Source organism: Rhineura floridana, chromosome 8 (assembly GCF_030035675.1).
Source record: "Rhineura floridana isolate rRhiFlo1 chromosome 8, rRhiFlo1.hap2, whole genome shotgun sequence".
NCBI lineage: Eukaryota > Metazoa > Chordata > Lepidosauria > Squamata > Rhineuridae > Rhineura > Rhineura floridana.
Genome location: NC_084487.1, coordinates 37,621,057 through 37,641,533, shown reverse-complemented (window position 1 = coordinate 37,641,533; position 20,477 = coordinate 37,621,057). Strand labels below are relative to the sequence as shown.

Sequence of the window (20,477 nt, the reverse complement as noted above, 5' to 3'; positions counted from 1 at the left end):
TGATAACATAGTCAACTTTATAATACTTTCCCAAGCAAAATAAACCATTGAACCTCTTTTCTATAAATGCTTTTCTGAATTCATTGCAATATGGAAGGTGTGATTTTTTTAAAAAAACACCAACATTACCATTGCTCAACAATGAATATTTTTCTGTATTTCAGCAAGTTTGGTTCTATTTACAAAATATGACACAAAAAGGAACAAAGGAGAAATTTGTATCTACACAATATAAAAAAAAGGAGTGTTTCCATACGGACATTTTCTAATCTACGGGAACAGAATTCCTGCTGACAGCATCATGACAAAATATGTATTACGGAGTTCCCTGCTTCTACATGCAACATATGCAGAATCTATTCTGGAGCTTCAATTAAAGTAACGTTCTCCACATTTTCCTTTCATATCCTATAATCAAAACACATGGAAGCTCTAATATGCATAAAGGGGATCCCCATTCAGGGACAACCTCTATGAAGAATGTTTCCATTAAGCCAGGAACTCCCCTCCATTAAAAACATAGGAAGCTGCCCTATACCAAGTCAGAACATTGGTCCACAGCATTGTCTACACTGACTGGCAGCACTCTCCAAACTCTCATGCTGAAGTTTTTCCCAGCCCTGCCTGGAGATGCTGGGGATTGAACCCAAGACCTTCTGCATGCAGAGCAGTTGCTCTGTGACTTAGCTATGGCTATTTCCCACAAAGTGTTCCATAGAAGTTTACCATATTTTATTAACCTGGCAGAGAATCATTTTAGCTTCATGAAACAGTATAGTCCACCCTTCCCAAATCTGGTGCTCTCTTCAGCTGTTACATGCTACAGCATCCATCAGCCCCAGCCAGTATGCCAAATGGTCAGGGATAATGACTGTTGTGGTCCAAAACATCTGGAGGGTGCCAGACTGAGGAAGGCCAGTAGAGTTTATATTCATTTTACCAAGTTTGATTTTAAGGGTTGTATCCAATGTAGCACTAACTCAGAATCTCATCAGCACAAGGATTACTACTAGTGCAATGGGGCTTTTCCTCCTCTCCTCCCATGTGCCCCTTAAACCTGTTCTTGGGGTTGCTCCAACCTTCTGGAGCAGAAATGGGGAGGGTACGGGGCACATGAAGGGAGAAAGCAGAATCCTTGCACTGATGGGACACATTAGTAGAATACTGCCCTAAGTTATTAACTTCCACCATCCTCACATGTATATGACATAAAACAAGCCCAAATATAACAGCCCTATCAGAGCCTGGCATTGTTATTATAGAAGTAAAGCAAGCCAGGCAGGTACCTATCTCATATAAAAGCCATACAATTCAGTGCACCATGAGGAAACAAAAACACACATGGCCTTTGCAAGATCAGCTTTAGATTTTTTTACCTTTCTTTTCTCTTCATCTGATGGTTCAAATTTGAAAGTAGACCTATTCTGGAAAAAAACAATATATATATATATTTTAAAAATATCAATAGTCATACAAGCTTACATGCTTGGTTTTGTCGGAATAGGCTGTATTTCAACCTTTTTATCAGAATCTAAACAAAGACACTTAGAACTTAAATCACCCTGCACTTCAGTTTTAGACACTTTTGTCTTTAGACTTAATTAGGAACAGAAACAAGTTATTCTTCTCCCATATTTATGTGTAAAATGGGGAATGAAACTTTGATATTCATTCATACATAATAAAAAAATAAAATGATTACGCTAGCGTCTCTGTAACCCTTCACCATTACTTGACAACCACATAATCATCTTCTCAGAGGTTAATCTTTGTACATCAATAATGCAATCCTAAGTACATTTAGAAATAAGTCCCACTGAGCTCAGTGGGTCTTACTCTCTAGCAGGTGTGTTTAGGATTGCACTATAGAAGTATTATCAACAGATATTCATTTAATCAGCTAAGGGATGCTTGCCAAGACTATAGCAATGGCCACTTGCTAAGATGACTTTTAACCACATTACACCAATCCTCAAACAGCTTGTTGCTGTTATGTGCCTTCAAGTCAATTATGACTTATGGCGATCCTGTAAATCAGCGACCTCCAAGAGCATCTATCATGAACCACCCTGTTCAGATCTTGTAAGTTCAGGTCTGTGGCTTCCTTTATGGAATCAAGTCATCTCTTGTTTGGCCTTCCTCTTTTTCTACGCCCTTCTATTTTTTCCCAGCATTATTGTCTTTTCTAGTGAATCATGTCTTCTCATGATGTGTCCAAAGTATGAAAACCTCAGTTTCATCATTTTAGCTTCTAGTAACAGTGCTGGTTTAATTTGTTCTAACACCCAATTATTTGTCTTTTTTGCAGTCCATGGTATGCACAAAGCTCTCTTTATGGACACAATTTAAAGTGTTGGTGATTATCTTTAATCGCTACATGGCTCAGGACAGGGGTCACCAGTGTGTCTATGGCGCTTACAAAAGGTCTCAGAAAACATCTCCTCAAAAATCCACAATGCATGAGAGACTGTTTGCTCATCTTGTTCAATTCCTGTTTCCACGGGCTTGCCCTCTCCTACATTGAAGCTATTACGCCATGCCCTCACAGCAGCCATTTTTTGAACTGGTGTCCATGGCACCTTCTCAAAATTCCAAGTGTGCCCACTGATTGAATACCCCTGGATTAGAAGGGTATTTTAAGGACTACTTCCTCCCACTCCATCCTGCTCCTCCCCCCCCCCCCAAGATCAGGCCCTTCTCTGCCACATCCAGGATGGAAGCAAGCTGGGGTGGAAGAAGAGGGAAGGCCTTCTTGGTAGCTGTACCCTGATTATGGAATATCTTGCCCAAGGAAGCGCGGTTGGTCCTGACAGTTAACAAAGATCTTTTTATTTTGGCAGGTTTTCATTTTATGAGGCAGACAATGTTTAGGATTTTTTTAAACTGCTGAGCCTATATCTTTTTGTTATAGAATTACAATGTTACATACATTGCAAACATTTTTTACACTGGAAGGATGGGCTTAACTATTTTAATACACAAATAAAAATAAAGACAAGTTCTGGGAGGTCGATAATTGGCTATTAGCCATGGAAATGAAAAGTAAATATGCCTATTAATATATTCCACAGTAAAAAAGTTACTGTATCAACAGTCTTGAAATATAATAAATAAGGAGCCTAACAATTTAATCTTCATGTAAACATGTAGGACAACTTTGCACAAGTTCCAATATCTCCTAGTATAAGCTGCTGCCTGAAATCTGACCTCTGCTATTATATGTTTTGAGTACACCTATCAAGGAATAGATTTTTCAACCAGAGTCCAAACAATTTGCTTTAGAGCAGACATTTTAATTACCTTCGCACTACACTAAAAAGCAATGTAGATCAGCTGAACAGGGTTGCTATAGCTGGCACTCCAGTAACTAGGCAACCAGCTCGGTGGGCCAGCTGAACCTTCAAAGGTAACCTTGCTCAGAGCATTCTACCCAAAGGAGCATGGATTCTTAATGGATCAATCCACAGCACAAGAGAAAAAACAGCTGCCTAATCTAGCTAAATGAGGTGTTTTTTCTTTCATTTTGTCACACTAACAGGAAATACTACAAACTGGTGGTGTGGAGAGTTTTTAGCAACTACAACACTGTATAAAGATTAGGGATGTTAGGTATTTTAATGTAATTTTTTTAAGCATTCCTTGTTCCAGAATCTCTACACGCTATAATATCAGCCCTTTAGTCCAACCAGAGAAGACCAGTGCAATGTGTTTTTGCTACAACCAATTCTTGAATTTGTTATGTTTTCATTATTAGATAATCATGCAAGAGAGAAAACAGACTATTTCACCAAAATTAAAATAAAAAGTATCTCATTAGGAAGGTGTGCATTGTATTTGGGTCAAGATCAGTTCTGAAGAAGAGTGGAAAATGGAGAAACAGCCCATTTAACTAAAAATAAGATAAACTGCAAGCAGTTGATGGCAATGGGCAGAGGTGGAGTAAGTGTGGAAACTACAGACAAGATTACCTACAACAGAGTAAAAACATAAAATGCAGTACCTTATGCAAATAATGCTTCTCAGAGAAGATAACACTTAACATGTTAACATGCTGCTGCATATGTTCGGGAAAATGTTTATTATTCTATAAATTTATATCCCGCTGTTACTCCCAGAAGGAGCCCAGGGTGCCCAGCAAAACACCAAAAAACACTCTAAAACATCTTAAAAACAGACTTTAAAATATATTAAAGCATATTTAAAATAATCTATTTATTTATTTATTAAATTTATATCCCACCATTCCTCCCAGTAGGAGGTCTTTAAAAAAAGCTTTAAAAACATTTTCAAATCAGTTCCAGTACAGATGCATACTGGGATAAGGTCTCCACTTAAAAGGCCTGTTGAAAGAGGAAGGTCTTCAGCAGGGACCGAAAAGATAACAGACCATGGTACCTGTCTAATATTTAAGGGGAGGGAATTCTAAAGGACAGGTGCCAAGAATGTTCCAAGAATTAGAAACAAAAATATATACTGGGTGGGCGAATGTGTGTGTATATATGTGTGCGTGCCTATATACAAAGAGAGAGACCAGCACGCACGCGCTTTGGTAGATAAAATAATCGGTTTAAAGCTACTAAGGGACACCAGAGGTGCAATTTTACTCGGAAGTAAATTCCACTGCGTTCAACGGCGTCGAGGGGGAGCGCATCCTGCATAAGACTGCAGCTTAAATGCGCTTAGGAACATCCCCCATCTTCCAGATGGCCATCCAGGAGCTGTTACTGGGCAGGCTCTACTGGGCTCCATCCAACATGCTTCATTCTGTCAGTAGCAGCGCACGGGAAAGGGGTGGGGGAAGTGGAGGCGGCGGCTTCGGGCGTATCTCGAGAACAACAGAGGAGGAACCTGCCCTCCCCTTCCCAATATACTGCTATGGGCGACTCGGCAGCACTGGTTCAAGGGACCCCGGGAAGGTCGCCCCGGGAGCTGGGTGAGGGATGGGCGTTATACTGAGGGTTGACGAGCCTTCTAAAGGGGGCGGGGTGAGCCAAGCCGACTCCATCATTACCTGTTCATTGAAGCGGCTCAAGACAGGCTCAGCCCCGTCGCACCCACCGACCGCCGCCAGCGCTGCTTCCAACGCCATCCCTGAGCAGCGCGCGGCCGTCAACCCCCGCCTCCTGCCCCCACCGGTGTACGGCAGCTTCAGCTCCGACGGCTACTGCCGCCGCCTCTCTTTCCCTGACCCTTCTACCTTTCACCTTGAACGACGCATCGCACGGCAGTAGCATTAACTAGCGCCACCCCTGGGGAGGGCAATGTTGGTCCACGATTGGCTGTCAGGAAACCGAGTGGGCGGGTACGCTTCTCGCTGTTGGCTGGATTCTGTTTACCTCTGGGAGTGTTTTACGGAAAAAATAGGCGTGGCGGCTCTTAGGGAAGACTACATTTCCCGACAAGCTGCCGACGTCTAGGAGGTACTGCTCGGCGGAGCGCAATGCATTGTGGGGCTCCTTGTCTTTGCTGCTGCGTAAGGTGTGGTCATATTTAACAAAAGAATTTCGAAGCTCGTCTGGCTGACCGTATTGTTGGTGTAGAATTGATTAACGAATTTGGTTTAAGGGCTCAGTGGAGGCGAAGGTTTTCTCTCCCACTATCGTTGTGTTGGGTGTCTGTGTTTCAGTAACATTGTGCAATTCTGTACGTGTCTGTTCAGGAGGGGGAAAAAGCCCCCTTTCAATAAGACATACTGGTGAGTGTGTGCAGGATTGCAGGCTGAATAAGAAGGGCTTTTTAGTGGAAGGCACGTGGGGAACTGTAGTGCACCTTCCTACCCCCTTTCAGTGAGACTTAGGCCACCTTGCCTCAATACAAGATGTGCCCTCACCGCAAACAGTGTTCCCAAGTAAGTTTAAAGCAAACTCATGCCAACATAAAGCATCAAACAGAAAAACAAAGGGAAAGCCCTACTATCTAATGGATGCTTTTACAATCTGTAGCATGAATATTGAGAAATTTTCATCACAGTTTCTGAGTAGACACAGGTAATTTTGCAACTCAGTTTCTCTGAGTTTGATAAAAGCAAAACGGCTTACAAGTCCTCTAGCAAGCTTTTTTTTATTGGTCCCTAGATTCATTGATCTGATTTATACATCATGATAAGCCAAACCATGGCATGGCATGAATATGTGAGCATGCGTGGTCCCAGAAAGAATTTTGCACCACTTCACTCCTCCTCAAGACAGCTGGTATAGCACAGTGGGGAGGACAGCCTGGGTGGGAGTCCAGAGTCTGTGAGTTCAAATCCCCACTCGAGTCTCCTGGGTGTCAAGGGCAAGCTAAAGATCACCCCCACAGTGAGTGGCACATGTGCCCTGCCACCTGTGCAGCCATGAGCAAGCTGCATAGTCCCAAGGAGCCCAGTTGCCCCCCAGGTGGCAGTTGCGGACAAGGAAGGGGCTGGCTTGTGCAGCTGTGGCAAGCTGAGTAGGCTCTAGCCAACTGGGGAGGAATAGCCTCAGAGGGAGGCAATGGGAAACCCCCTCTGAATACCGCTTACCATGAAATTCCTATTCATAGGGTCGCCATAAGTTGGGACTGACTTGGAGGCAGTGCATTTCCATTTCCATTCACTCCTCAGTCTTTTTGTTGCTGCACTGAGCTGAACTAAGTCATAATTTGGCTTAGTGTGTCATCTGAACCTGGGCTTGTGGCTTAGCTCTTTCCAGACTAACCATGAGCTATAACAAAGGTTTGTTGTGGTTTGTCCAGGACTGACAACTGGGTGGCAGCCTGATCTAAGGTGGTTCACAGCAATACTACCACTATACAAATGTATGGTAAAAAGAAAGAAAAGAAATGGGTCCAAGTGCATGTCTGTGTTAAAGGTGGGTCTGGGTCTGAAAAAGTTGAAGTCTATGGTGTAGAGCACTTAAAGTTTACTTGTAGATTGCAGTGGGCTGGAGATTTGGAGGCTCACACTTCAAAGAAGATCCAGTTCTGATCAAAATCTACAAGAAGGCCTTGACCATTCAACTGCAACTGGCTCTGTTACTGTGAGAGGTGCTTGATTCACTTAGCAAGTCTGAAGAGCTTAATCATTTCTGCCTCTGATGTTTAAATGCATGACTGAACACACCTTGAGGTCACAATACTGGCAACCACCATAGAATTAAGTGCTGAAACATTGTTCCAGAAAAATTAAATGCACAATTTACTAAACTAGATTAAGATATTAATAAAATTTAAGAGAGGAAAGTGTCTGGTGATGCCTTAGAGCCATTTCCAAACCTATCCTCTATAACAGAACTGAAGTGTATAGATTTTGGATAGCTCTTGTCTTCTTTTCAAGCTTAATGGATTGCTCAGTGGGCTGGGGGGGATTAATCAGCTGTGCATTTTAGTTCACACCTTAGGTAGCAAGGAAAATTTGAGAGCTGGAGTCTGAATGAAATGAATCAAAATTAATTGACACCCCCTCCCCCAAGATCAGATGGTCCTTTTCAGTTGAATACATACATACCACAAGCTTTCTGTGTATTAACTCATTTTAACAATGTAACAGTTGTTTTACTTTTTTAGTTTGTGGAAATGGTTTTAATTGTTGATTGAATTTATATTCGTATTTTATTTAACGTTCATCCTGTTGTACAATGCTTTGATGGCCTCAGGTTGTAAAACGGTTTTTAAATTTGCAAAATAAATATTTTTAAAATAGCTAGCAGCTCAACCTCTGAAAACAATGCCTGTCTCAGAATTTCATGGCTTTGGGGGTCAATCGTAATGGAATTGCTGAACTGGGGAAGGTCAGGGGCCATTTTGGTCAAAGGCGAGTGACCTCAGAGCCTGATCCCTCGCCCCAAATGGATTCATTTGAGTGAAAGTAGTGCTCAATGCTGTGCTCCTGTGGAGTCTGCGGCCCACATCCTGAATACAATGTAATGAAAACATTTCAGGATTACAGTGTTTGTGTAAATCCAACTTTCTTAGGGAATCTTGCTACATAACACATTGGTTTGTATATAGCAGAAGCAGATAAAAGAGTGGGTGCTAATATCTAGTGGTGGCTGGTGCCCACTGGAACTGGTAGGGTGGAAGGCAAGCAGACTGACAGTAGGTGGAGCCAGAGCCAATGACAGGCTAAGCCAACTAATTCTTGTTTTGTCTCCCTCCTCCCTGCTCAGTTCTACAAAAGGCAACACAGACTGAGGAGGAGGAAGCTGTCACCCCTTCCACTGGTAGTAAGTAAGAAGGCTGGCGGGTGGGATACAGAGGTTCAGCTGGAAGCATACAGGGAACCCCTCTGCAATTGTACTTGCTTGGGGAGCAGGTCCTACTGTACTCCATTGGGGCTTCTTTCCTAGTAAACACACACTAATCAGGCTACAAACCAAAGCATGGATATTTGTGAGATAGTAAAAACTGAATCCCAAGGACTTCCACATACATGAGTATAAGATCAGGATGTACATCTGACATGGAAAGAGATATCATACCTTCCATTGCCACCTTATATCTTTATTTATTCTTTCGGGTCTGCAAGCCCTGTCCCTTGTGAGCTAATCGGAAGAAAGCAGGCCAGAGTTGGGAGGGCCCATAGCTCAGTGGAAGAGCACATGCTTGGCATGCAAAAGTTCCCAGATTCAGTCCTCGGCACCTGTAGCTAAAGGATCACGGGTAGCTGGATGGGGAAGGACCCTGCTCAAGAGGCTGGAGACCTGCTGCTAGTCAGAGTAGACAATGCTGGGCTAGATAGACTGATGGCCTGACTCAGAATGGCAGTTTCATGTGTTTCTATACATGTGCAGAGACACCGCCAGCACCATCCTCTAGGGCACGAATGAGAAACCTCAGGCCCAGGGACTGAATGTAGCCCTCCGAGCCTCTCTGTCTGGCCCTTGGGACTCTCTCCAGGCCATGTTTTTTCACTAGGCAACACCCATCATTGTCCTGCTTTGAGCCTTCCTTGAGTGCCTTTGTCTGGCTTTGAATGGATCCTTAGACTATGTTATTACCGCTAGCTTGCTTGCTCGCATGGAGATACGGGTGTGCATTTACAACCTCACTTTTGCATAGCTGGAATGTGGACTACTGTACAAAGGTAGGAGTCATGCCCATTGTTCCTCCCATTCTTACCTCTGCCCCACCCACGTTTGGCTTTGGGGCCACACCCACCACTGGCATGTGTCCCCAAGGATTCCCCATCAAGGAATGCCACCCTCAGGCTGAAAAAGATTCCCCACCCCTGTGCTAGGAATACGCATTTTGTGCTGACAGGAGTCTAAGGCTTAGCTCTTGAGATGAAAGATTTCATGGAAGGAATGCTTCTTGTCCTCCCCTTCCCCTTACAGCCACCTGCAACCCACAAGAAGCTTTCCGGAGGGTCAGGGCTAGGGATGGAGAAGAAATTTGGGTTTGCTTGCATTTTAGTAAGAAACTGTCTAACTTGCACTTTTATAATTAATGTCCAAACCAAAACACTTATCCGAGAGCCAGAGTGGCAAAGCAGGTGGAGTGCTGGACTATGTTCAAATCCCCACTCGGCCATGAAGCTCACCGGGTGACCTTGGACCAGTTATTATCTCTCAGCATAACCTTCCTCACAGGGATAAAATGAGGATAAAATGGAGAAGGGGAGAACTATGTATACCACCTGAGTTCTGTGGAAGAAAGGTGGGATATAAATGCACTAATAAATCCTTTGAAATTTGCACTTATCCAATTCTGCAATGCAGTTCTCCAATCAAAACCTCTGTACAAAAATTAATACATTACGACAAAAATGCCATTAATATGTCCATAAAATGCATACATTAGAAAAAAATACTTTGTATTAGGGCTTGGAAAATGTGTTAATCAAAACTGTGTGCAAAGACTTGTATTTTAGGAGAAATTTGGACTAAAATGCTGATGAATTTTCATGAGGATTAAAATTTTCAAATTGCTGTAGAAATCTGGAGAACTGGATTTAAGATTGGAAAAATGAGAAACTGAAACTGATAGATTTGCCCATCCCTAATCAGCAATGTGGGATGGAGCACAGGAGGCTGAAGAGGAAAGTAGCAGATGAGAAACTTTCCTTCTGTAAACATTCTTAAATTATGTAGGGATTCAAATTTGGAGTGATTTCCCCCAATCCACCAGTATGCCTCCCACATTGTTCAGGAGGGGCCCCCATACCATTCAGAGAGGCATATTCAGGGGATGCATGTGACAGGAGTGGATAGGAAACGGTCCTTCCATGAGCTTCCTTAAGTTATTGGGATCCAGCTAGTGGTGGCTCCATGTCAGTGTGGTAGTGGAATCTGCTCTGAATTTTAGTCTAAACTTCAGCATCTTGAGCAGCTGCTTGAAAGTTCAGACTAAAAGCCGGAGCAGATTCCACTACCCCTCTGTCATGGAGCAACCAGTGGATCTAACCCTACGTTTTTAATCCTTTAAAAATTTACCTATTCTCACCTGGGACACAGTTTGGGAATTGTACTACACTGTGAAAATTACTGCACACATTACCTGCTTACAACATTCCCAGTTAATCAAGATAAGATTCTTGATTTAATGGTTTTGGGTTTTTTTATTTAAGTGTGAAAATCCTTCATATAGCTTGGATAACTGTACAAATAACAAATTGCCATTTTAACCATAAACACGGTTATCACCACTGTCGAGTGCTATCAAATATTTTATTTACAAAAGAATTATTAAAATGCCTGATGTCATATGTAATTATATCTTACCCATAGGGTAATAAGTCCACCATAATTGCTTGGTGCCGATTTCTTTTTTATATATATAATACAGAAGCACCCCCCATGTTAACAGTTTTCTAAAAAAAAAAAAATTGAGCTAATGAATCTGACCAAAAAATACCATTGGGGGAAAAAATCCCCCAAATAACAATAAGTTTCCCCACACACATACATAATATAACATAGCATAGGTCCAAAGGCACAACTTCGACTTCTGTACAAGTGTATGGAATTATTCTGACAAAACAGCTAAGAAAGCAGTTTTCATACCAAGCTATAGGTAGCTAGAGAATTTGAGTGTGTGTGTTGCATTGTAACACATACTTGTGTGGTTCAACAGTATTAAATAAGTGGTTTCCCGAGTGTCATTAGGCTGGGCACAAACCTGCTTGCCCTACACAGAGAGAGGTGTGCCCCAAATGAGGCTATACAGCACTTCCCTGCTGTTACCCTGCGGGGTGCATTAATGAAGACCAAGATGTTCACTCCATCAGGCCCTTCCATAGCAACCCATGCTGCATCTGGTAACTTATTCTTACCTAGACCTCCGGACTGGCTCATTACTTCTGGGGAAAGCATGAATATAGCTGTGGGTGGGGGTGTCTGGGGAAGAACAATCTGCAGGAAGTTTCCAAGGCTGTGGGTGGGATGGGTGGAAGGACCTCACCTTGGAGTGAACATCTTGGCCAATGTGGCATGCCCACCAGAACACTGGAAGTGCCCACTGGCTGGTACTAATGAGCTCTTCACATGCAGACACACACAGTGTTGCTGTACATAAGCGTGGCAAGCAGGATTGCACCCTTTGTCATTATGGGCCCATTACCTTTTTAGTTGTACAAATGGTGGAATGCGACCAACTAGGCAGCGTGATTCATCCAGTGCTCCTGCCCTTCCTTTTATCAAGCTAACATTTATATCAGCAATAGAAAAATGAGTCATGGTACAAAGTTACATGTAAATTGGAGCTTCTATAAGCACTGTTGCATGCCACTTTAACAAGCCTCAGAAAGGAAACTCAGGACAACAGATAAAGACCAGTAAAGCATTTTCAAGGAGCTGTTGAGGAATGCAAGCAACAACTTTGCTTCATTTGCCATTAGTTAAAAATACGAGCTAGATTTTCCACCCAGCACGTTTCCTTAAAGACCATGCACAATTTCTGAATAAGGAGATTAAATTGGTGCACTAAAACATGGTGCACATAGTACATGACTAAATCAAAAGACTGATAAAGAATACTTAAGCAGGCTACTGCCTTGCTACGCAGAAAAATGCTTTGGGCAGGTATTTGAATGAACCAGGTCACATTGGTTAGCAGTTCAGGGCATGGCTTACTCCCCCCCCTTCACACCTTGGCTGTATTTAATTTGTTTCATTCTTTGAACATGCCAGGAGGACCTCAGTGCAGCACACTTTGGCCCCATCTGTGCTATACATTTAAAGCAGTTTTATACCACTTTTAACAGTCAAGGCTTCTCCAAAAAATCCTGGGAACTCTAGTTTGTGAAAGGTGATGAGAGTTGGTAGGAGACTTCCGTTCCCCTCACAGAGCTATGATTCTCAGGGTGGTTTAACAGGTAATATCTCTTCCCTAGGAACTCTGGAAATTGTAGCTCGGTGAGGGGAATAGGGCTCTCCTAACAATTCTCAGCACCCTTAACAAACTATAGTTCCCAGGATTCTTTGGGGGAAGGCATGGCTGTGTAAAGTGGTATGATACTGCTTTCAATGTATAGTGCAGATGGGGCCTTTGTTTTTTGTACCTGTTCTCTGTTTGGGGGTGTGCTGTAATTAGGGCTGTGTGTACTCTGCACTAAAAATAAAATAAAATTCAAAATCTGTGCAAAAGAAAAGCATCTTCAATCTGAGTCCCTTATGCAAATTAATGGCATTTGCATCTCATTTTATTTGCATAATTCTGAGCGAAATAACATTTAGCATGTATATATTGTACTATGAGTCTTCATACACTTGACATAAATTATCAGTAGTCCTTTCAAAACCCAGAAAGGAGGGCTAGTCTTATTGCCATATGACAGATGCAGGCTGGGCTAGGCAGAGAGATAGTGACTTGTCTAACACACCAGGCACAATCAAATACCTATAAAGCTGAGGAAGGAGTTTAAAGCACAGCATAGGCAGGAGGTACATGCTACATCAGGTGTGGGGAGCCTTTGGCCCTCCAGTTGTTGCTGAACTACAACTCTGATAAGAACCAACAAGCAGGGCCAATGGCCAGGGATGAATGAGAGTTGTCGTTCAGCAACATTTGGAGAGCTAAAGGCTGCCTACACCTGTGCCAGGTGCTTCCCTCGTCTTTACCACTTCCCTAACCACTTCTGCCCTTCTGTCTTTCTCCTAATGGGGGTAATTTCCAGTCTTAGAGCTCCACTGGGAGAAAAAAGGCTGGGAAGTGTTTTGGGGGATGGGGAAGAATGGATGGGAGGAGATTTTTAACAAACCCTTCCTACTCATGTTGCATGTAATTCCTCAGCCACTTCTCCTTATAGAAAAAATTGGCAATGACCCAATTATAAGGCATGGGTCTGCTGCAGTCATGTCTACTGTGCGTTAATAGACAAAGCCAGGTTGCAACTAGAGGCTTCCCAGCTAACACTCCTAGTGCTATGCACAATGCACCAAAGCTTTCATTTCTGGCCCTGGGAAGTCTGCCTTTCCCACCTCCAAGATCTCACTATCATTTCCTACATCCTTCCAGGCCTACTTTCACATCTCAAAGGCTGGAAACTTCATTTTGAAATGAAAGCACAATTTTGTTTAGTATACCTATTATCCACTCGATACCAATTTCTGCACTTGCATGCTGTGATTGTAGAAATCAGACTCCATACAGCCCTGACTATAAATTGGGTCTGAAAGCGGGGAAATGGGAGGAATCTGTATAGTAATTAGGTGCAGATGTGGGTTAAAGAGTGGAGGAATTTGTACGTTTAGGATCGAGAGTTGGATTGGATTATTTTCAAGCCCCTTATATCTCTGTCATTCTCTGAGGAGCTTAGGCCCTGTTGCGATGCAGGCACATTACAACAGTCATGTCTGCGGCGCAGCAAATCAGTTCAGATATAGCAACATTCAATGGCTAGTGAGACTGTAACTAATTTAGGCCAATTTCATGACCCCTGTAGAAAGCATAAAAATAACATAATGCTTTATAGCAGCAGTAAAATCTTTCTTGCTTGGAAGAACCATCACACTGGTCTATAGCATGCCCCGTTTAACTTATTGAGTCCACAATCTCTTCCACCTTCGTGGCCATTAAAAATGCCCATGTAAGAGTACCATAAGTCTACAAGCCAGGCATATAAAAGTTTTTTTGTCTGTCTTTATTAAATATATAAGGTTGATACTATTACCAAGTCATTTTCATTTTGCCCATCCTGTGGTGGCTTCCCCATTGATATAGGCAAAGCCAGGAAAGTGTTGCATGTGCTCATACTCGGAATTTCTCCGTGTGGCCAACGGTGTGTACATGTCACTGGAATTTCCGTATCTTGTGGAGTGCATGGGTGGACTTGTGTAGCAAGCATTTGCCGAGGGTACCTCCGGCCAGCGAGGAGTTACTGGGGTTGGATGTAATCTTGGGGTGCTGCTCATCAAGCAAGGCTCCATCCGCGATGACGGGCTGTTGAAGGGGTACTAGGAGATGAAATCACATTGTAAAAAGGTTAGGCATGCACACACATTTAAAAAAGGAAAACACATATAGCCCCAAAGAGGGATTCTCAGATTTTGTCAGAATGAGGATAGCAACATTGTGGGTGATACTTCAGGGTGGTCATATGCTACTCTAATTCATAAGAACATAAGAAGAGCTTGCTGGATCAGACCAATGGCTCATCTACTCCAGCATTCTGTTCTGACAATGGGCAACCATATGCCTCTGGGATGCCCGCAAGCAGGACCTGAGTACAGGAGCATTCTCCCCCAGGTCCAGCACCAGCAGGTAGCCAACTTGGGCACTGGCTGAGGGCTCTTGGTGCTGAGAGGGGCCTCTGCTACTGGGGCTGGGCAGCTGTAGCTTCCATGCCACAATTAGTACTAGCATCAAGTCATTGAGTGTGTGCCCTGTGACCCAATTCTGGTGCAGATCGTGGAGCAGCAGCCACCCTCTCAGGCAACACCCCTCTGCCGCCAGTGCAGGCTGGCCACACAACTTCCCATGGTGCTACATTGCTGTGCCAGCATGCTGTGTGCCCATGCTTCCCATCACCCAAGATGGTAGTGGGGCGTTAACACACACACCCCAATTAAGTGATGGTAGGTATGTACACACAGCACACTAATCCAATACAGCCAGGCCTTGGACAGCTCCTTGAAAGTTCAGACTAAAACCCAGAGTGGATTCCACTGCCCCACTGACATGGAGCCATTAGCCACCACTGCACTGAGCCATCCTGGCTAATAGACCTTCCCTCCATAGTTGTGTCTATGCTCCTTTTAAAGCATAATGGCAATCACTGCATCAAATACTGGGTTTTTTTGTAAATCAAGAAAATGAAAACAGCAAGTAGACAGAACAAAAAAGCAAGGACATCGACCAAATATACATATACAATTCTATCCCATGGGTCCATATTGCATCTTCTTGTATCCCATGGGTCCATACTGCATCTTGTGATAGGGAATTCCATACAACAATAAGCAGAAGATGAAGACAGACCAACAGCACAACCTCAGCCATCAGTAGCTGATGTTGTGGTAGGCTGCTGCCACTTCCCTGACCTCCAGTGCTGCTTACTGCAAAGGTATAACAGAGGAACAAGCTGGTGGTGTGGTCAGCACAGTTCAAATGCATCATAAGTGCCAGTCTTGCTCCGCTGGTGCGTTTGCACTATGCTGGCCTCGGTGCCACCCTCCCCCTCTACATCCTGGTAAGCAGCAACGACGCAACTGACTGAAGGTGAGGTTAACATTGCCACCCCATCCCACTGTCCACTACTGCTAGCCACTCAGAAGTAAGTCCTGTTGGATTCAGTGGGGCATATTCCTAAATGGGGCTAGGATTGCAGTATAACTGCAATCCTAACCCCACTTACCCAGGAGTAAGCTCCACTAACTTCCATATGACTTACTTAGTAGACATGGTTAGAATTACAGCTGAAGTCTTTGGTGGACCACCTTTCACTCCTCACTGGCAGTGCCATTTGGCACGGAGAAGGACAAACTTCCTTATGGATTGGAGTGCTCATTTGCCTTTCCACTTTTCATTAACATTCCAATGTGAGCATGCCTGACCAGAAAGGAAAGGCTAATAAATGACTGCAGAAACAAGGGGGGAGGGGAGAAAGGAATACAGTGTGTTGCTTCTCTGTGTGGCCAAATACCCTCAGATGCAGCTGTGTTTATGAATGTGTCATGAATATAAAAAAGAATAATTGCTTGAAAATAATACAGACTCCCAAATATCTACTATTTTTACAATAAAATCTGTGATGGCTGAATCTCCAACATGGAAAGATTTGTAACGGTAGGTCAGCTAATTGCAAATGAGTCAGTGACTTCTTTTTCCTTCCAGTGAAGAGACCATTGAGAGACAATATTTTTAAAGTCCGCATTGGCCCCTGCCTGACTATTAACTCAACCAATGAAGCATCTATTCAGCCTTGTTGGAGTATCCAAAAGCTTTGCCATCTGCGCGGATGCCTACCCATGCTGCCTGAATCACCTTTCACACTTTGCATCCGGTTTAATGAAGAGTGCTTAAACACGCTGATCTCAAAACACTGGGGCCTAGTGATCTTTGCCAGATATAAAGGCGACATTTGTTGGAGAGCCCTTGACAGGAAATTACCATTTTCTGGGTCAACTCTCTTGCCACCACCACACTGTTGAAACTTGACAAGAAACACTAACCCCTTTAAGTTGGGATGACTTTAAGCCGATTATTATTAAGGCCCTTTCTCCCCCCAAAATTAAAATTAGCTCTGTTTCTTTCCGTTATTATTTCAGAAAATACTATTTTAAGTGTATCCTCCGCCCGACGACGCTCAAGTTCCTTCAGTGTCAGGCTGAAGAATAATCTCTTTATTCTTGTCCTTCAGCTTGCCGGCTGATTATGCAAAGAGGTGAAAGGTGTCTCTGTTCAAACAGCAAAATATTTTCCTTCTGAACGCAGCACTAACTTTATGCTGATTTTACTCATACGTTAGAAAGCACACTATCGTCCCTATACCATACATCAAAATGTACGCTCAACATTTCAGTTTTCTTGTGCTATAACATGCATTCAGCCACCTTCACAAAAAGTGCCAGTTATAGTTACGCTGAAAATTGTACGGTAAAAATTGGGACATACGTAGGACAAATTTTAAATTGATGGGATGTATATAAACATTTCTCTTTCTAATATTTCTCCATCCCTCATTGGAACCACTGAAAAGTGTTCTAAGTGCCTCTTTAAAAGTATGGACAGTAATCCATACCCACTAAAATAAATGAAAATTCTTCTGGTGGCCTCAGGGTGATGTTGGATCGTACCTATGAGTATGTTCTTACCCAGAATGTTGACACTTGGATTCCTCACTGCTTTATACCCTTGTAGCTTGAAGGTGTACATGGATTATATACACATAGGGACATAGGAAGCTGCCTTATACTGAATCAGACCATTGGTCCATCTATCTCAGTTTTGTTTGCACTGACTGGCAGCAGCTCTCCAGAGTTTCAGGCAGGAGTCTCTCCCAGCCCTACCTGAAGACACCGACTATTGAACTTGGGATCTTCTGCATGCAAGACATCCTCTCTACAAGTGAGCTCTTCTACAAGTACAGCATTTTTATCCTCACCAAGTCTTTTTCTCCTGGGTGTAAGGATTGCCACTTGGATCTGCTCCTGTGCATTGAACAGCAATCTAACACAGTGAAATTTAGCAGATGAAGCTTCACTTGCTAAATTTCTGTCTGTCAGGCAGATGATAAAGGCACCAGAGCAGGTCCAATAAAAAGGTGGCAATCCTCCCAAGTGTAGCAAGCCACACCACAGGTTAAAGATAATCCTTATGATTACCAAATTGGGGAGATTGAAGAGACCTACATGGGACAGTTTAGGGTTGTTTCAAAAGAAAAGAAACAGCACAAAATGTTAATCTAGCACTAATCTAGCATCAGGGATGCTATCCCATTTATTTCAGATATTTCTTTAAGGACTATAGCCTTCTAAAGGCAGCCCATGTAATGCTTCCGGATGGAGAACAGCTTTGCTGTGGTTTGTACATTTTTCTCAAAGGAAAAAACAAGCACAGGGATTGACAGATCAGTCCATGTCGATTTCACATGTATTGATTCATAAATCCATCCCATCATTATTCATACAAATTTTTATTTAAGAATGTATTTAAATACCTATTATCACAACATAGGTATTAACAATATTTTTATGTCAATGTACAAATTTCTCAACTTACTTCATCCTGAAATACACATTTTAATTCATTTTGATACATTTTATGAACTATCAGAAAATTCAAAGAAGTGTGGATTCCAAAGGATAGTTACCTTCTGATCCATTTATTTATTTATTGCATTTATATACTGCCTTTCTGCCAAGGCAGTTTACCATTTTAAAATAGTAAAATACATGATATAAAATCTAAAGTTGGCCCTCAGAGGGAGGAGAGGACAATCCGACTGGAGGGTCCCCCAATGTGGTTGTTGCCTTCCTCCTCTGCTCCCTTGCTTATTAGTCCAGGCAGTGCGATTTAGGGTGGCTTGCTTAAAAATTCTGTCTCCACTGACAAAGGCAGTATGCTTCTGTAATACTGCTTGCTGGGAATCACAGGCAGGGACAGTGCTGTTGCTTTCAGGGTGCATGCAGGCTTCCAATCGGCATCTGGATGGCCACTGTGAGAACAGAATGCTGGGCTAGATGGGCCTTTGACTTGACCCAGCAGGGCTTTTCTTAGTTTCTTAAAAATTCTCCAACCCTACCTAGTGTCATGAGCCCTGTAGAGGCCTGCTGGCAAAGTGGGAAGGAAGAGGAGGAAGATTGAGATCCAGGGAGGGGCCCAGTGGTCTACAACAGGAGAGGTTTGAAACCGGAGAAGACTTCAGTAGTCTGGCCAGCAACAGTTCCACCTCAGAAGTGTTGCCTGTGATAGCTGCAACACCAACTGACAGGAGAACTGGATGACTTGGGTCGGTAAGGGATGGTGACATCCTTTGGGAGAGACTCCAGCATGACAACACAGATCTGTTTGACACACTCAATGATGGACTGTGGAATCCCAGCAATGGTGATCGCTCTCTCAGTAGAGTTGGGCAACATGTCTCCAGCCACCTGGACCTGTGCCCCTGTGCTCTCTCTTATCTCCTTGATCTTGCAGTCTCCTTTCCCAATGAGAGAGCCACATATGGCCTGCAGGTACCACAAGTCTCAGAGTGATGGGGGGCCTGCTAGAAGCCGTGCTGTTGGTCATTGAGCTGCTGATATTCTCTTCCAGTTTGTCAATGATCATACCAAATGCTTTGAAAATGGCATTAGTGGGTCCAGCAAGAGTGATAATCTGTCACCAAGTATGCGCCACCAGCTGTGCAAGGATGAACAGACAGAGCATGCTCACCAGCCCATCCATAAGAGTGCCCATTTGCTGAGTCTGCCCCAAGACTACTTGAGTCTGGTGGGGGGGGGTGTCAATTTGTTGTGACAACAACTTTGCTTGAGGAGCCATGAGCATAAATGCCTTGTAGAGACCTAGAAGCCTGTGTAAGCTGTCATCTGATCTATGTTCCACTCTAGAGTTAAATTTCATATTAAAAATAACAGAGAAAAGCACATCAGTGACCCTCAGTCTGATTCTGATGGGGTGAGCTGGGACACCTAGAGATGGAGAATACCCAGCCTCCAAAGGAAGAAGGGCACACAACCTACTGAAAGGATCTCTTGTGTATGCCCTATTAAATTAAATGGAAATAACATTTTCTGCACAGGGACATTTTGTCTCAGCCAGTGTGGTGTAGTGGTTAGAGTGTTGGACTAGGACCTGGTAGACCAGTGTTCAAATCCCCACTAGAACATGACACCTACTGGGTGACAGTCATTATCTCTCAGCCTAACCTACCCCACAGGGTTGTTGTGAGGATAAAATGGAGAGAAGCATGTATGCTATCTTGAGCTCCTTGGAGGAAAGGTGGGATATAAATGTAGTAATAATAAAACAAACAAACAAACAAACATAAGGAGGAGTAACCAATCTGGACATTAGCAACATGAAGTTTGTAAGGTGCCTTGGAAATTCCTGCTTAAACACGGAATTAAAATCTTAAATAAATAAAATAGGGAAGTCTGCCATCTTCCTGTAAAGCAAAAGTTGTCAGATTGAATCTCAGACTACTTGTTTGTGAAATTTTGTTTGAGGCAGTCAAACAGGCAATAAATACTGAACAGGATCAAGAGACAGACAAAGGAACTGACCTGTGAAGAGCTTCTGTGGTAAGCTGAATAATGAAGGGGTGTAGAAATAGTGGTGTCATGTGGTAAAGATGGATACTGGCTCTGCATTGCGTGGGAATGCTGGTTTCCATAGGTGCCATAGTTATAGCTCCCTGTGTACCTAAAAAGAAACAAAAGATACTTAGCATTTATATAAAAAAATTTTACCTCATCTAATGCTCATGTATTACTAAGGCTGCAATCCTAACCCCATTTACCTGGGAATAAGTTCCATTGAATTCAATAGTGCTTACTTCTGAGTAGAGATGGTTAGGATTGGCTGTATTGGCTGTAAGGTATTTTTACATGAGAGCATTATAGTAGCTTTGTAGTTTT

General features: G+C 43.0%; 2 protein-coding genes across 3 annotated transcripts in view; both read right to left on the bottom strand.

Moving 5' to 3' along the window:
• Positions 1–5,311, bottom strand: part of RIC8B (RIC8 guanine nucleotide exchange factor B) — a 31,887-nt gene extending 26,576 nt beyond the window's left edge. Inside the window, exons 1-2 of one of the 2 annotated variants that reach the window (XM_061638933.1) lie at positions 5,205–5,311; positions 1,377–1,424 (exon numbers count right to left, since the gene is read on the bottom strand). In XM_061638933.1, the coding sequence (XP_061494917.1) occupies positions 1,377–1,424; positions 5,205–5,234 (78 nt within the window). In that variant the 5' untranslated portion in view covers positions 5,235–5,311. The other variant, XM_061638932.1, reaches the window with a different exon arrangement.
• Positions 5,312–13,954: 8,643 nt separating this feature from the next.
• Positions 13,955–20,477, bottom strand: part of RFX4 (regulatory factor X4) — a 59,533-nt gene continuing 53,010 nt past the window's right edge. The window contains exons 14-15 of the mRNA XM_061638934.1: positions 20,124–20,262; positions 13,955–14,351 (exon numbers count right to left, since the gene is read on the bottom strand). Coding sequence (XP_061494918.1) covers positions 14,079–14,351; positions 20,124–20,262 — 412 coding nt within the window. The 3' untranslated portion in view covers positions 13,955–14,078. The remainder of the gene's footprint in view (positions 14,352–20,123; positions 20,263–20,477) is intronic.